The sequence below is a fragment of the Diospyros lotus genome, chromosome 5 (genome assembly GCF_014633365.1).
Source record: "Diospyros lotus cultivar Yz01 chromosome 5, ASM1463336v1, whole genome shotgun sequence".
Lineage (NCBI taxonomy): Eukaryota > Viridiplantae > Streptophyta > Magnoliopsida > Ericales > Ebenaceae > Diospyros > Diospyros lotus.
In genome coordinates this window covers 30,709,836-30,728,728 of record NC_068342.1, presented here as the reverse complement: position 1 = coordinate 30,728,728, position 18,893 = coordinate 30,709,836, and the positions used below count along the sequence as shown (strand labels likewise).

General features: G+C 36.9%; 1 protein-coding gene across 1 annotated transcript; it reads right to left on the bottom strand.

The window, feature by feature from the left end:
- Window positions 1–416: 416 nt before the first annotated feature.
- Window positions 417–1,277, bottom strand: LOC127802193 (uncharacterized). Its single transcript, XM_052337899.1, has one exon. The coding sequence runs from the start codon at window positions 1,275–1,277 to the stop codon at window positions 417–419; it is 861 nt and encodes a 286-aa protein (XP_052193859.1).
- Between the last annotated feature and the right edge of the window lie 17,616 nt (window positions 1,278–18,893).

Here is an 18,893-nt window from a genome sequence, read left to right as displayed (position 1 = left end):
GTTGAGCAATTAGAATCTTGATAACTTAGGAGGGGTGTTGCATGTAATTTTTCTACTGAATGGCAACAATAACTCTTCAAATTTGCAAGAAAAAAAAAAAAGAAAAGAAAATGGACCGGTGGATCCTGTGTATCAACAAGATGTCTTACGTTTACTCCATTACTAGATCTAATATAATTTGAAACCTATTGCAAACCTCAAACTGTTGAAGTCCGTTGGAATTATTCATTTCATTTGCAAATTAATTGGAAAAACAAAAATTGTGAACGAAAAGAAGCAAATTTGCATCAACAGTTCTCCGAACTATATTGATTTAATTTCAAATGATTGATGGATACTGTATTGTCTCTAATGTACAAGTATACCTCTCCTATTAGGAGGCTTCTGTCCAGAAAATTGTATAATGATTTTGTTGGCTAGTGGTTGAGAATGTTGAGGAAGGAGACTCTAGTTTTGATTAAACTCCTGAACAAGCACTCTAGTCCTTCTTCAAGGTCTTGAATTCTCATGTCCATCATTTGCAATTCATTTTGCAGCATGTCAAGGGACATAGCACCACCAGATCTGCTAGTCTTGTGACCATTAAGCAAGGCCAATGTGTTGTCAACTTTCTCAAACTCATTTGTTCTTGTTTCATCATCTTGAACATCTACAGTTTTGCTATGCAAAAGTTTGGAAACCAAAGAAAATCTTGATTGCGCCTTTGCCCCTACAACGTAGGACAACAGAGACTCCATCACGGCATAAGTAGCTGCCTCAACATCATTTAACATGGTACAAATCTCATTGCCTTTATCTGAAGCTAGGATGGTATGCCTCCTCTTGATATTCTTCAAACCCATCAGAGACTTTTGAATCAGCTTCTTTACCTTCTTTCTGGAGGTTAAGTATACTCCCAATTCATTTGGATCCCTTCTCCTGCGAATGATTGAGAGAAGGTCCTGCACACCTTGCTTTGACTGTGAGGAGACGTCTTTAGCAGTGGCACAAACATCCAACAGGCTCAGGTATCCGTCCAGAACCTCCTCAACCCATTTCTCATGGCATCGTTTGGCCAAAGCTTCTTGTGTGTTGGGCAACAGAAGCAAATCATCCAAACAACTGTACATATCTTGGAGGATACTTAGTCTCTCCTCTATTGATGAAGAGGCAGCTTCAGAAGCCTTTATTCTGCACAAATGCTCATCAACTTGAGGGATGAGTGGGTGAGATCTGGAGGGTAAGCTAACAGAACGAGCATGGCGATGGGATCTTAGTCTCAAAGGAGAGGAAGCCATTTACTCTTTCTAAGTTTAATAATTGTTTAAGGCTTATTGTCAAACTTGTGGGTTTGTGCTCCTTGCCTCAGCATAGACTCAATATATATAGCAGCAGGTGGAAAGGAGACAAGGAATATTTTCTTCTCCAACCATTATGTGATCATGATTTTGATCTGTATGCGCGGGGAGATGTTCACACTATGTCTCCCCATTTTTTTCACAAACTGATCACATATTAACTTGTGGGTTTATAAAAATTGCCATACACTAGTGGTATTGAACTCTGCTGCCTGCCTTAGAAACAAAATGTCAGCACCATTTATTTTTCTGCTTTTCTCATTGCTATTAATGAGCATCGATGAGGACACAAGTAGCTTGAATTTCAATGTTATGTCGGCTTCACGTTGTTGCCACCGTAGTAACAGATCTAGATCTGTTGCTCTTGAAGCTCAACTTGATTCCGTGCTTCATTAATTATACCATCATATACATAGATTCTTTGATATATACATTTTAAATTTAATGATATCCACATGACTGTAGTACAAGAGGGTGGCAAGACCTGCAGATTAGCAATATTTACATGAGCTGAAGATGATTGTCCACATTCAGAAGGACAGCCAGCACATTAGTCTTCATTGTTTAAGGCATGTGGGTTTCATTATTTCCTTGGAATCTCATAATTTTATGTTAATTAAATCACTACCACCCAGACAATTGGAATATTGACAGCCACGGAATCATCAAATAAAATTATTGTGGCCTTGATAGCTTATATCTATTCTGATTTGTTCGTTTTAATCACTTGTGGTAAAGGCGGAGGGTACAACTCTGTATTTTAATTTAGGACTATAAGTCTAACTTCAATGGATATATAATATAATTATTATGTACGCGAGTTACAAAATAACTTATAGAATATGTGATGCACGAGTGCCATTGACAAAGTGTCATCCCATCAAGAAAAAGCCAGCACCATTATTCTTTATCTTTTTTGTTGTCATTTAGTCAATCTGTAATCGTCAACGTTTACAGTTGGGGATACTTTTTTATTTTCATCCTTTTATTTATGAATAATTGTGAAACAGGGACGGTAAACTAGCCAGAAAGATAGACTTCTCCTGTGAAGCTCTGGCTCAGAGCTCATTTTGATTATGAAATGAATCTTGTGTTTTGTCAATCTGTAAGAAGGTATTATATGAAATGCAGGCTTATAGAGTACAATACACAATTAATTAGTTTTTGTGGTACATCTCCATATATTCTGAAACCTTACAAATAACAGAAAAGCACATTTCGAAACCGGGTACTTATTCTGCTGTGGAATCAGCTGAACCGAAACTTATGAATGGTGACAGATATGGATCATCAGTGACCCTGAGCTCCATGTGCAGAACTCCTAGGTAAAACTTTTTAACATTTTTATCGCAAACGATGCTAACCTGCAATATTTATATGGCATTTACACGTCTTTGCGAAAAGTAAACTAGACTGTCCTGTGACTGGAAAGACAGCTAGCACATTATGGCTTTCAACGGTGTCAGCTTTGAGACAAGTGGAATATTAACAGCGTTGAAGCTATAAGCTACAACATGTGGCCTCAATTATAAAGGGTTCATGTTAATTTCAACTGTGATACAGGATAATATTTCACACTTCCGTTTTTTCATCTTCTTAATAAAAGGGAATTCTGAATGTTATCTGGTCAGTCCATGAATCATGTTTATTTCTAATGTTTTAGTATTTTTCCTCAGAATTTATGTTTGTCATTTAAAATTGGAGAACTAGCAAAGTAATTAAGATTGAGGAAAGTATTAGTTTCGCTTCCAAATGATCAATGAACAAAATGGGGAGAAAAAAGAAGCAATATGTATGCAATGCCTTTTTCCTGGTATGTTCATTTATAATTGGAGGGATATTACAAAATATATTTCTCTTCTATATTGATCTAGTATAAACGTCTAATGCTGGGCACCATGACTCTCTTGTCTAGTGATTGAGAATGTTGAGTAGGGAAACTCTGGTTTTAATCAAACACCTTATCAAGCACTCCAGGACTTCTTCATGAACTTGAATGCTCAACTCCAACTTCCCTATCTGCTTTTGCAGATCCTCGTCAAATTTACACGATTTCTGAGCAATGATTGACTCTACTACAACATCTGTTAGGGATACAGAGAGTGTATCACTAGAATGATCCACCTAATACAAAAATAACCCACCCGATACAAGATATCAATTCTAACCCACTACAGTACAAGAAACGTAAACTACAATACTTGACCACTATTATAACAACTGATATTATCGACAACAGGAGCTTATAACCAGCAACAACAAAGGAACAATAATAAGTGTTACCAGACCAAAACAACAAAGCGGAGAAGACGGTTGAACAGCAACGCTCGCAGTTGAAATGTGGAGGAGACAGGAACAAACTTCTGGAATGTGGAGGAGGCAAGAATAGAAGCAGGTCGAGTCACGCTTTGTACTGTCCTAAAGACAGTTAGTGCCCTGCACCGGTTGGAAGTAGACTACGACGACTGTCTCAACAAGATAAAACGACCTCTCCGATAAACAGCAACCACGAACAACCGGAGCTAGCAGAACTAAATACGAGCTCGCTCTTAGTGATGGAAAACTCGAGAAAACAAGCTTTTCCAAAGCTCAAGAGAACAAGTCTTAAAACTCAAAGAAAATCAAGTCTCTTAAAACCTCAAAGAAGCTTAGGGAAATATATATATGCTTAATGAACTTGGAGACCAAGTAAAGATGAACTTGGAGAAAATGTCACCAAGCTTCTAGAGGAAGGAAAGCAAAGCTTGCAAGGAAAGTCACCAAGCTTCTAGAGGAAGGAAAACAAAGCTTGGAAGGAAAGCCACACACACACTCACTTCCAACAATCCCCCACATAAGTGTGTGTGCTCAAAAATTATACAAAACGGCACAGTCACTGAGAGCAAATAGACAAGTTATGCATCAACAAGGTGTCTTTTGAACTTGAACCTTTCTTAGTGAATATCTATTGAACTTACCAAAGAAATAGTGAGACTAGCTCTTAAACTATCCTTTTGAAGGTAAATCGAGACAATAGACATCACACACAACTCGTCTTGACCTATTGAATTCTATACGATTGTGTCCATTTTGGTCCTGGACAACATCCTGGGTTTCATGAGAGCTCTAGAGAACCCAAGCCATTAAACAGTTCTCATAGAAACAACCCCACTTCTACTCTCATATAGGGAAGCATCGACTAAGAGTACGCTGTCACTACTCCTCTTATTTCAAGATATCAACCTTCCCTTTGATGTCGACAGGACACACTCTTCAATTTTTGAGACATGGGGAGAAACTAAAAGTTTCATAGTGTGTCAACTATGACTTATTCCAGCCAGTTGGTTAATTTAACCTAGATCTTGGGATCTCCAGTCAACTAGGTTTGGTTACTAGCGGAAAAGTCATTTTAAAGGCTTTAGCCCCATTCCCTTTGATGTAACTTTGACTTGCTCATGAGTCACTCTTTTCGTCAAAGGATCAGCTAGATTTTCTTTTGACTTCACATAATCAATGGAGATTATCCCATTTGTGAGCAATTCTCTAGCAGAGTTATGCGTACGCCTAATGTGTCTTGACTTCCCATTGTAGACACTATTCTTAGCCCTCATTGAGGTAGCTAAGTTGTCACAATATATGCAAATGGCGTTAACAGGCTTTGGCCATAATGGAACGTCTTCGAGGAAATGGCGAAGCCACTCAGCTTCTTCACCTGCTTTGTCCAAAGTTATAAACTCTGACTCCATGGTTGATCATGCTATACACGTCTGCTTCGAAGACTTCCACGACACAACAACACCACTTAGGGTGAACACATACCTACTGGTTGATTTAGTCTCTAAGTTATCGGAGATCCAATTAGCATCACTAAATCCTTCCAGTACATGTGGATATTTTGTATAGTGCAATCCATAGTCCAAGGTGTACTTCAAGTACCTAAGTACCCTGACTAATTCACCCCAATGGTCATGCCTAGGATTGCTCATGTATCTCGCTAGCCCGCCTATGGAGTAGGCAATGTCAGGTCTAGTATAATTCATGATGTACATCAGTCTCCCAATAACTCTGGCATATTCCAGAGAAGATACACCTTCAGCATGATTTTTCTTCAATTTTGAATTTGGATCAAACGGAGTAACTGCCGGCTTACTCTTGAAGTGACCAAATCTTCTCAACACTTTCTCTAAGTAATGTGACTGAGAAAAAGCCTGCCCTTCATGTCAAAATGAGAGTTCAACATTTTCTTTGTGGATTGTATGACACTTCGATTCGTACCCATTATTAGCATGTCATCCACATAAAGGCACACAATGACACATTCTTGGTTTATGACTTTCAGATAAACACATTTATCACACTCATTTATCTTAAATCCATTCGATAATATTATGTGATCAAACTTCTCATGCCATTGTTTAAGCGTCTGTTTTAACCCATAAAGAGACTTTATTAGTTTACAAACCTTCTTTTCATGTCCCTTTACAACAAACTCTTCAAGTTGTTCCATGTAGACTTCTTCTTCTAAATCTCCATTCAAGAATGTTGTTTTTACATCCGTTTGATGTATCTCCAAATTGTGTAACGCTGTAATAGCAATCAGCATCCTGATAAACGTGATTCTCGTCATCGAAGAATACGTGTCAAAGAAGTCTTGTGCTTTTTTCTGACGATAGCCTTTAGCTACCAGCCGAGCTTTGTACTTATCAATAGTACCATCGGCCTTCAATTTCTTTCCAAAAATCTATCTACACCCAACTGGGTTACACCCAGGTGGCAAATTAACCAATACCCAGGTATTGTTTTGCAAGATGGAATCCATTTCACTATTAATAACCTATTTCCAATAAGAAGTATCTGGGCCAAAGGAAGAGGCCTTCCTTGCCCTTTTGCTTCTTCGAAGCTCAATGTCAGATTCCTGCCCATCTTGGCCTTTTGAGGAACTTGCCTCATGTGTTCTCTTGGAACCACTCTCACTTGGTTTGTCTTCCTTAAAAGGGAAGATGTTCTCAAAGAACTCCACTTCTATAGATTCCAGAGCCGTATTGACATTAATGTCAGGAATTTCTAACTTCGTTACCAGGAACCTATAGGCAACACTATGCGAGGCATATCTTATAAAAACACAGTCAATAGTTTTTGGACCAAATTTAGTTCTTTTAGGAAAATGAACCTGCACCTCGGCCAAACACCCCTACACTTTCAGGATTTTGTAGGAGGGTTGCTTACCATTCCACACTTCATAAGGCGGCTTGCCAGACTTCTTATGTGGAATTCTATTTAATATAAAATTTGCAATAAGCAAAGCTTCCCCCCACAAATTATGGGGAAAACCCGAAGTATTTAACATACAATTAATCATGTCCTTCAAAGTTCGGTTCTTCTTTTCAGCTACACAATTTTGTTGTGGTGTATAAGGTGCTATCGTCTAATGGATTATACCATGAGATCCACAAAACTCAAATAGAGCTAACGATTCATATTCACCAACCCTATTTGATATGAGCACCTTAATTTTCTTTCCCAGCTGATTTTCAACTTCTACCTTAAATGTTTTAAAAACATCAAATGTCTCATCTTTACTACATAGTAAATATACATAGCAATATTTACTGCAATCATCAATAAATGTGACAAAATAATTCTTTCCACCTCTAGTGGGAGTACTTTTCATGTCACAAACGTCATTGTGAATTAGGCCAAATAATTTACTATTCCTTTCCACAGATGGAAACAGCTTTCTTGTAAATTTTGATTCAACACAAACTTCACATTTGTGTCCCTTATCAATGTTAAAGCTAGGTAGTAACCCTAGATTAACCATTCTTTAGACCATTCTTTAGAAGGAACGATAATTGACATGTCCTAATCTTGAATGTCAAACATCAGACGACTCAACAGTATAAGCAAAAGAGTTATTCTTATTATTCTTCTTAGGCACTTGGGCTTGTACATTCAACTTGAACATGCCATCATCTAAATATTCCTGACCCACATGCATTCCCCCCTTAGTAAGAGTAAATTTATTAGACTCAAAAATGAGTTTAAACCCATTTTTGTTCAGCAGGGTTCCAAACACCAGATTCTTACAAATCTCGAGCACATGCCATACATCTGTGAGGGTCAGGATCTTCCTAGATGTCCACTTTAGTAGCACCTTGCCTTTATCTTCCATAGTCGAGGTTGCAACATTTCCCATGTACACTTTCTTTGCAAATGTGCCTTGAAGCACCCATATCGATCCACCAGCCTTTAGCGTTATCAACCATGCAAACTTCAATGATGACTGCAACAAGCTCATCATCTTCCACCATATTGGTATAAGAAGGCTCAGACTTGCGTTAGTTGCTACCAGAGCTTTGACCCTTCTTGTGTCTGCAATCCACAGCCCTATGGCCTATCTTACCACATACCCAACAGGTGCCTTGAATGCGTTTGTTGGCAATGGTTTTTTTCATCCCCAGCGATCTGCTTACTCTCTTGCCTTGCTGCTTCTTAGGCTGAGATTTGGGAGCCTCAGCTAAGTGGGCCTTAGCTTCAAATCTATCTAAGAATTTCTCTCCTTTACGGTTGTCTTCTTCAATATGAAGACGAAGAGACAGATCTTTCATAGATAGCTCCTTGCGCTTGTGCTTGAGATAGTTTTTGAAATCCTTACATGACGGCGGCAGCTTCTCAATCACAGGGGTAACTTGGAATAGCTCATTAATGATCAATCCCTCACTATGCAAATCACTAATGATGATTTTCAAATCCTCCATCTAGTTAACCACCAATTTGGTATCAACCATCTTATAATCTAAGAACTTACCCACCAGAAATTTCTTAGTGCCAGCATCCTCGAGTTTATACTTCTTCTCCAGGGCCTCTCATAGTTTCTTAGAAGTAGAATATGTTGTGTAGTAAACATTATACAGCGGGTGGACCAAGACACTCAGAATATAATTTTTACAAAGAAAATCTGAGTGCATCCACGCCTCCCTCGTAGCAACAGTCTTTGTGGTAATATTCTCCTCCGAGACAACGGGGTAATCCTCTTTGAGGATGTGGGCTAGATTCAGTGTGGTCAAATAGAACAATATCTTCTGTTGCCACCTTTTAAAATCTTCATCATTAAATGGTGGTGGCTTCTCAACATGTGGAGTTGGCTTGGACACAGCTAAACCAACCCCTTGCATAGTAGCTGTTGCAAAAACAGCGGCAGCGAGCAAGCGAAGACCCGAGACAGTAACAGGGGGTGGGTTTGAACCCAAGGCAACACTGGTAGCAGCGGCACCAGAAACATCAGCAGGAATAGGAGCATCCATCTTTTCTAGCCTCTCTTACTAATTGTCTTCAGATTGTTAGGGATACAGAGAGTGTATATATAAAAACTTCACTAGAATGATCCGCCTAATACAAAAATAACCTACCCGATACAAGATATTAATTCTAACCCGCTACAGTACAAGAAACGTAAACTACAATACTTGACCACTATTATAACAGCTAATATTATTGGCAACAGGAGCTTATAACCAGCAACAACAAAGGAACAATAATAAATGTTACCATACGAAAACAGCAAAGCGGAGAAGACGGTTGAATAGCAACACTCGCAGCTGGAATGTGGAAGAGACAGGACCAAACTTCTAGAATGTGGAGAAGGAGGTAAGAACAGAAGCATGTCGAGTCACGCTTTGTGTTGTCCTGAAGACAGTTAGCGCCTTGCACCGGCAGCAAGCAGACTATGACGACTATCTCAGCAAGATAAAACGACCGCTTCGATGAACGGCAGCCACAAACAACCGGAGCTAGCAGAACTCAGGACGGGCTCGCTCTCAGTGATGGAAAACTAGAGAAAATAAGTTTTTCCAAAGCTTAAAGAATAAAACAAGTCTTAAAACTCAAAGAAAATCAAGTCTCTTAAAACCTCAAAGAAGCTTAGGGAAATATATATAGGCTTGATGAACTTGGAGACTAAGTAAAGATGAACTTGGAGAAAATGTCACCAAGCTTCTAGAGGAAGGAAAGCAAAGCTTGGAAGGAAAGTCACCAAGCTTCTAGAGGAAGGAAAACAAAGCTTGGAAGGAAAGCCACACACACACACACACACTCACTTCCAACAACATCAACCTCCTAAAACTCTGTTAGCATTGTTTCTTTGGTTTGGCATGCTGCTTTCTTCTGGTGCATCACTTTGGACACCAAAGGCCAACCACTTCTCTTTGATTGCTCCTTTGTTCCAGTAGCATATGACAAGAAGGAACCTAATTCCACCACAGTTACTGCTTTAACCTCTTTTAACATGTTAATAACGACAAGAGCTTGTTGGTTTTTTTAGAGTCCAGAAGCATGTCTTTGTTTCTGATGCTCTTCAAATTCTTCAGTAATGTCTGTATGGCCTTCTTTGCCTTCTTTCTAGAGGTCAAGAATCCTCCTATCTTATACGCATCCCTTTTCTTGTGTAAGGAAGACAGAAGTTCTTTGACATCATCTTTTGTCTGTGAAAAGATGTCTTTAGTGGTTGCACAAGCATCCAACAGCTTGAGATGTCTATCCAAGGCCTGATCGACCAATTTATTAAGGCCTTCTTGGGCCAAGGCTCATCGATTGTGCAGCAATAGAAGCAAGTCATCTACACAATCATAAAGATCTTCGAGGCCACTCAAATCGTTGCTTATCAATGGCAATGACGTAGATGTGACTTCCGAAGACCTTAGTCTGTATAAATGATCATTGAACCGAGGAATGAGGGGATGAAATCTAGAGGGCAAGCTGATAAAGCGAACATGGTAATGGGATTTTTGATCTCAAATGGGAGGAAGCCATTTTTCTTTCTGATTTGGAATGGAATGATCAACTCAAATGGTGGCCCGCCCTTTTGCACCTCCTCAGTGTAATAATATCATTAAGTGTAGGAGACACAAGGAATCTCAACCTTTTCAATTATTAGGGAACATTAACGAGAATATGGCGGGGAACTAAATGCTATGCTGGCGATGTTTGTCCTATGTCTCCCCACCAGCAACAAATGTAAATGATCAGAGCCGGCCCTGGCCCAGGGTTACAACCCGGGGCCTACGACTGAGGGGGCACAAAAATTTTTTTTTTTAGAGTAATGCTACATTCCCTACCTTTTAATATTTTAATATTTCCCCTTCCCCCACTCACTCTCTCTCACAAATTTTCTCTTGGGCTACCTTCTAATTTTTTAATATTTCCCCTTCCCCCACTCTCTCTCTCTCTCTCTCATAGACTCTCCCTCTCACGAGGCCCCCCCCCCCCCCTCTTTCTCTACCCATTGTCCCCCCCTCCCTCTCACTCTCACATTACTCTCTTCCTCTTGTCTATTTTTTCCCTCCCTCTTTCTTGCTCACAGGAACACCCCCAATCTATCTCATTAATTAAATACATCTAATTAATTTTTCATTAATTAAACAAATTTAATTAACTCTCCTCTTTTTATCTCATTAATTAAACACATTAAATTAATTAAATATTTAAATTATAAAATTAAATAATAATATATTTATAATACATGTTCTCTATTAGTAATATTAAATTTTTGTAACTTAATAAATTAAATTATTTGATCAATCTTCATTTGATACCATATTTTACTCTATTATTTTAGAACAAACAAATTACATATTTGAAAAAAATAATATGTTTTACATATTTGATGCTATGTTTTACTCTCTTCATTTGATACTATGTTTTACATATTTGAAAAAATTTATATTTTAAGTAAATTTTAAATTTTACTTAAAATTTATTTTTTTTCAAATATGTAATTTGTCTATTCTAAAATAATAGAGTAAAATTAATATTCTTCCTTATCTTTTGTAAATTCAAATAATTTTAATAAAATTAATTAATTGATAATTTTTATTTTTTTTATTTAATTTGTATAAAGGGGCACACTTGAGAGAAAATTTGCCCTAGGTCTTAAAAAATCCAGGACCAGCTCTGTAAATGATTATCCATAAAATTTCAGTGCACAAGGGGCACAACAATTCATAACCTTAAGAAGAAAATGCAAGAATCGTCTCCGCTCTCTCTTCTATTCATTTTCTAACACTTCTAGGATTGCATGAGCACGTATCTGCAGCTCCTACAAATTAATTTGTCCTGTTCTCATCTGTTTTCTCAGTCATTGCTGTGAATATCTCTCTGTTACATTCAGCAGAAATTAGCAATCTGTGAGAGAACTAGATAATTAATATTATTGATTTCCATGGTACCTGGTGCTTGATGTAGATGGTAGTAATATTTGATTACATGCCTGCAGAGATTATTAAAAGAAAAAATGTTTACTGAAACTATAACTGTGTTGCAATTTTCTCGCAATCATTGCTGCAGTGGAGTAATGTTTAACCGCGTTATATTTTCCCATTTCCATGGAATATAAAATGTCAAGTGCCATTGACAAAGTATCTTCTCCTGCAAGAAACTGCCTGCGCCGTTCTTTCTCTTTTACCATCACCATATAAATGTGAATGCGTGTGTACAATAATGTGGACGTGTTCTACGTATGATTTTGTGTCTTTGTATCCCTCTTTATGTAAGGTTGCATAAAAAGACAACGGGGCAAGAAATTAACCAATTCGATGCACTACCTATCAGTTAAGCTCTGGCTGGATAAGAGAGAAAGGACTGAAATATATGTTCTTTACCTGCAGTAGTCCTCGAGAAAACTCAAATTTTGGCTCATTACCAAAAGTATGACAATAATGACATTAATGTAGATGGTGCTTTTTCTAAATATACTGGCTTGTCACCGTGTGTGGTTCAGACGTTTAGGAAGAAAATTTTAACCAGTTATTTTAATGATTTCTTGTTATACTATGAATGCCAAATGAATGGTGCACAAGAATTAAGCCAGCCAATAAAATTCACATGGCTCAACGGAAGAGGGTAGCTATCCATAAGGACTGTCCTCCAAATGGATAGATGAACAACATGTTATGTAACAACCCGTTAGGGGGTCTAAACATTTTTGGATATTTTATTTTGAGTTCAAAAATTTTTGTTTTAATTAATTGAGTGTTGAAAATATTTTTCTTTGCTTATGGAATGAAGAATAAGTGGAAATGAGAATTTGGAAGTCTAAATAAATTGGGCCATTGAGATGTGTTTAAAACTTTAATTATATTATGAATGTGCTTGGATTATGATAATTTATTTGGGTTAATGAGTTGAGCCATGGAATGGCCCACAATATGGGCTAAGCCCAATTGGGAAATGAGATTTGAAATTTTTGAAAGAAAATAATAATAAATTAAATTGGCCAACAAATGTCAATAGTGCCCTTGGTCTTCCTTTTGACCATTGTAAGGGTGAGGACCAATTAAGTAATCTGTCATGGAATGCAGGGGTAGACCTGCAACCATCTCTTTATCCCCTCTGTTACGCCGAGGAGTTCCTCTTTGGTGTATTATTTATGACGCCCAGCTTCCCCGCCTGTATTCTTTCCTTGTTTATCTTTGTCTGCAACTTTATCTTCAGCCTCTTCTTCTTCTTCTTCTTCCTATTCAGTATCCTTCTTCTTCTTCGTTGTTCATTTGTTGCTGTTGTGGTGTGGCTTCCATTTCGCTGGCAGAGGCATCCTCATCAGGTAAGTTCTTCTTGCACTCCCTCTTTATTTTTCAGTACGAGCTCCTTTGTTATTTATTTTCTCGTGCAAGTTCCCCTGTTAGTCTCTTCATTTTAGTCACTATGATGGGTTATATATATAGACATGAATAATATATATTTATAAGCTTGTTGTTGCGTATGGTTTACTGTCGGCTAGTGTTCACTGAGTCTTTGTATCTGGGTATCTATTGGAGTCTCCTTGCGATCTAGAAATAGGGCTTGTTTTCACCCCAAGCTTTCTTCGTAAATGGCATTTTATATAACTAGGTGAGGATGGGAATCTTTGCTCATTCTGCATCCAAAGAAGTAGTGTTAAATGTATGTATATATATATAGCTGTGTGTATATCACCTCTGAATGAGCTCGCTGTTCCAAATGCCTCTTATAATTGTGTGTGCTATGTCGGAATGTAAATGCTAAGTCATCTACCACTAATTCGAATGATTTCATTGAGGTATTCGGAGGTCTCGCATCAATCAGCAAAACCTGAACTGGAAATATATATATACTGTTCACCCATATATGAGACCCACTTGTAAATGTATATATACAAAATGCGTAACGAGCTGATACCCCCTCAGAGATTTGTAAAGCTTATTAGAGCATGCCCTGCCTAGCTAATCCACCATATACTTATGCTTAAACAGTCGTTCAGCGAGCTCTTACTCAACCCCTTGACCGCGAGCTCGTTCAGCGAACTCATGTTGACCTCATGACCCCGAGCTCGTTCATTTGTCCTTTCCGCAAACTCTCTTGAGCTCTCTCCGTAAGATGCGAACTCAAGACCTCAAGCTATTCCCGAGCTCATCCCATAAGCCTTTGAATGGGAGCTACCTGCTCACATCCTATCTATTTACCTTTTCTTAACTTAAATAAATGTTTGCATTTTCCTTAATTTATATTTTACCTTTCATTTACTTTAGTACAAAAATGTAAATAAGAAAGTACCCATTTGGATTCAATAAAAATATCAAAAAAATCAAAATCCACAAAAATAAAAAGATAAAATTTTGGTTTTAGTACAAATTCACGAATTTGCAATTTTACCCCCATTAAAATACATAGTTTCCGTTTCTTGAAAAATTCATTAAAAATCATTTTTACAACAATGAATGTTAATTATCAAAATACCGGGAGTTAGTTTTTCAAAATGAAGACATTTTCAAAATATGTTCTATTTGGTCCATTGCCTTAGAAAAATTTTAGGTTTATGTTCGGTCAGCAATTTCAGGTGGTGTGGTCATTTGATTGCATGGGAACTAATCATGAATTTGAGCTATGAGCACAAATGCAAGTAAATGCATACTATCACTAGTTAAATGAAATCACAACAATCATATGATGGAAAAAATAGTTATTAAATTTATAATATTCCTCAGCTGGTGAATCGATATTTAATACTAAATAGCATATCTCAAAGAAGTATTCTTGTGTTGTAAATTACATCAAGCATTTTTGTGTCATAAATTACATCTTGAATGTGGTAAACGTTATAAAGTAAAATATATTGAATTTATCTGATGATGAAAAAATACCCGGTATGGGTAAGAAATGTTGAAAGTATGAATATCGCGGAAACAAGAATTTAAATACATGAGGTTAGCAAATGCATACATGATGCATACATGTACATGTTACATATATATATGTTTTACGCACCTATTATTTTGAGAGGAGGGAGAAATGGTACCCTAGAGCATCTGGCACGAGACGAGGTGGCCATAGCCCGACAGGTTGGCTCCATATTTATTTGAGGTTTTATGAAACTTATGCACTTTTGCATGCATTGATTTATGGCTTAAGAGCCAAGAAAATTGATATTGGTAATGAAATGATGCACTCTTGCATGTATTAATTGATGGCTTGCGAGCTTGTGAGAATTAATAATGACATTGAAATTTTATGCACATTTGCATAGTGATACATGGTGACATGATATATTGAGTTTAATTGATAATTCATGAATTATGAATCTTGTATATAATTATGGAGTCCTTGATTACTCTTCTTGGTGTCATTATGTTCTTGGATTCTATATATTGTTCATTGTTTCTTGAACTTGCTGAGCCTTGTGGCTCACTTGATCTTCTTTGCCATTCCAGGTAAAGGAAAGACGATTATTGGGGGCGAGTCCAGTAAGACTGCAGCCCAGGGATAGTGGTGTACGGAGACGCGTCCTAGCTTTAAAGATCCTAGTTAGTGATTTGGTGAGGTTTGTAATAATGAGAATTTATTATGTTATGGGTATTTGAGCCTCTTATTATTTTGTATGGCCATCGAGCCTAGAGTTACGAGATATTGGAAATGTAATTAAATCTTATTTAAATTTCTACTGCTAGAAATGAAATGAGTTGAGTTCAGTTTTGTTCTATATCATCTATGTAAGGACCTTCTTTCGAATATTCAGAAGAGGGCCTTACATGTTATGTTTCTTGGATGGTATCATATTGAAACTACCATGTGAATCTCAAAGTTTTTTAATCAGCGTTTAATCATCCCCCAGACAAATATAGAATCTCAACATCCTTGAAATTATTCTTGTATTGTTAATTCAATTTTGATGTAGGATTCAAAATTCTAATATCCAAATCTTCAGCTTTTGGGAAACATGATTTTTAAATTTTCAGCTCAATCAACATAAATATTATGTTTCTTTCTACTATTTAAGTACTTTTCTTCCTTCATGTTTACAACCAAAAGGTGGAGAAATCACAAATTATGATAATAGGACGAAGTACCACTTTTATTTTCAAGTGATTGAGGACTTAATTGTGAGGAACAAGGCATAATATATAAAAAAACATTGTGTAGGGGATATATTAATTTATAACTGATGGAATGTCTACAATTATATGTCTCTTTTACATTTAGGCTTTTCCCTGACTTTTGGATGCTCACTTATGACAGTAATATGGCTCTCATCTAGTGGTTGAGAATATTGAGTAGAGAAACTCTAGTTTTTATTAGTTGCATGATCAAGCCCTCTACTTCTTTTGCAAGACCTTGAATGCTCAACTCCAACTTTTTCATATGATTTTGTATTGCCTCTGATGGTGCGATGCTGTGACAAGCTTGTTGTCACTGTCGAAAAAATATTTTTCATCAAATTAGATGTATTTAGAAATTTTGACAAGATGTGGTGAAGCTTCATTTAAACTTATTTTTTTGTAAAAGGAATGAATGAGCTTAATTTAAGCTGCGTTTCAGTAGACAGGAGTTGGTAGAGTTGGTAAAGTGGTTGAAAGTCCTGGATGTGTAATCTCTATATGTATTTGAATTAAAAGAAATCAGCTCTTCCAAACCTTTGTGTGTTATTCTCTACGTCAAAACCAACATTTGGTATCTGAGCCTTCTGATCTTAGAGGGGCTGTGAGAGAAAAAGAGAAAACAAGTAAGGTCTTCCACCCTTAAGAAAACTGAAACACAAAACTTATTGCAAAAAATTCCAGAAGTGAAACCATGGTAGCCAACAGTCTTTCCATTTCACTACCACCACAATTTGTAGGAGAGAACTACCAAATTTGGAGTGTTAAAATGGAAGCCTATTTAAAGGCATACGACTTGTGGGAAGTGGTCGAGACAAGTAAGGATCCACCACCATTGCCTGACAATCCAAGCATAGCTCAAGTAAGGCATCATAGTAAGCAAGCTACCATTTTTAACTAATAAAGCCTGGAAAGCAACTGAAAAATTACAACTAATTCATACTGATGTTTGTGGTCCTATGAGGACACCTTTTCTAAGTGGCATTAGGTACTTCATTCTTTTTACAGATGATTTTTCAAGGATGTAATGGGTTTTCTTTCTAAAGGAGAAGTCAGAAGTTGTTGTTATATTTGTGAAATTCAAAGCATTAGTGGAGAATCAGAGTGGCAACAAGATTAAGGTGTTGAGATCGAACAATGGGACTGAGTACACCTTCAACAAATACAATCAATTTTGCGAGAAAGCTGGCATTCATCATCAACTTACAGTTAGCTACTCTCCTCAACAAAATGGTGTGAGTGAGAGAAAGAATAGAACTATTATAGAGATGGAAAGATGCTTGTTGTTTGGAAAAAAAAAAACTCCCCAAGGAGTTTTGGGCAGAGGCAGTAAACACCTTTGTGTACTTCTTGAACAAGCTTCCAACTACGGCACTTAAAGGAAAAACTCCATTTGAAGTCTAGAATTGAGTTAAACCAAATGTGGAGTATCTCAAAATTTTTGGATGTCTATGATATTCTCTTGTTCTAGAGGTGAAGAGGGACAAGTTAGATCAAAAGGAAATTCCTGGTGTCTTCATGGGATATAGCAGCAATGTCAAGGGCTATAGAATTTATGATGTTCAGAGAATGAAGGTTATCACCAGTACAAATGTGAAATTCGATGAGTTTGGAGCCTGGAATTGGAACAAGAATGTTGTTGAAACTTCATCGAAAATTCTTTGTGAAGGGAATTCACCCAATGAACAAGATGCAACTAGAATTCAAGAGGAATCAAGTTCTGATGAAGAGCTTTCAGTAAGAGAAGACAGATCACTTGCTGACATTTATGCCAGAGCAATGTTGCAGCAATTGAACCCAATAGCTTTCATGAAGCAATTAATTCAAGTGAATGGAAGAAGGCCATGGAAGAAAAACTAAAGATGATTGAGAAAAATCAAACATGGTAGTTTGTGGAGAGGCCAAAACACAAGAAACTTATTGGAGTTAAATGGGTGTACAAAACCAAACTGAATTCAGATGGCTTTATAAACAAGCTTAAAGCTAGATTGGTGATGAAAGGCTACTCTTAGCAATTTGGAGTAGATTTCTCGAATACCTTTGCACTAGTGTCAAAGTATGATACTATTAGACTTTTGCTTGCTCTAGCTGCTCAAAGAAATTGGAAAATATTCCAATTAGATATAAAATCTTCTTTTCTAAATGGCTATTTGGAGGAGGAGATCTTTTTTGAACAACCTGAAGGATTTGTTGTTAAAAGGCAAGAATATAAAGTATATCTACTTAAGAACGCTTTATATGGCTTGAAGAAGGCCCAAAAGGCTTGGTATAGCAGAATCAATGATTACCTCTTAAAGTTGGGGTTCAATAGGAGCAATAGTGAAGCCATTTTGTATGTGAAACAGGAAGGCAAAGAAACTTTGATAGTCTCCTTATATGTTGATGATCTCTTGGTTACAAGGAGTTGCATCTCTTTAGTACAAAAATTCAAGAAGCAAATGTGTGAGATGTTTGAGATGATTGACTTAGGAGTTATAACTTATTTCCTTGGCATGAAAATTCATCAAAGTTAACAAGGAATTTTCATCTGCCAAAGGAAATATGCTAGAGAAGTTCTTAAGAAGTTTGGAATGTTGAATTGTAAGCCTATTAGCACTTCTTTGGAAATAAATGAAAAATTACTTGAAGAATATGGAGATGAGAAAGTTAATGAGGGAATCTATAGGAGTATGATAGGTTGTTTGTTGTATTTAATGGCAACAAGGCCAGATATTATATATGTTTGCAGCAAGCTTATTATCTAGATTCATGTTGGCACCAAGTGAGGTGCATTTAAAAGTTGCAAAAAGGTTGTTGAGGTATGTGAAAGCAACTGAAGATCATGGAGTTTGGTTTAGAAAAGCTTCATAATTAAAATTAGTTGGCTACATTGATAGTAACTAGGTAAGCTCAATTAAAGATATGAAGAGCACATCAGGTTTCATATTCCTAATTGGTTCAGTGTTTAGTTGGAGCTCAAGGAAGCAAGATATTGTGGCGCAATCCACAGCCAAAACTGAGTATATTGCAGTTGCAGCAGCAATGAATTAGGCTATCTGGTTAAGAAAGTTACTGGTTAATTTGAAGCAAGAACAGAAGAATTCTATTGAGATTTATTGTGATAATAAGTCATCAGTTGCAATTGTTAAGAATCAAATCTTTCATGAAAAGACCAAGCATATAAAGATAAAATATCATTTCATAAGAAAAGTAAAGA

Bases quoted from the DNA above. Each gene is read 5' to 3' on its own strand.
- LOC127802193 (XM_052337899.1), bottom strand. From the start codon at position 1,277: ATGGCTTCCTCTCCTTTGAGACTAAGATCCCATCGCCATGCTCGTTCT.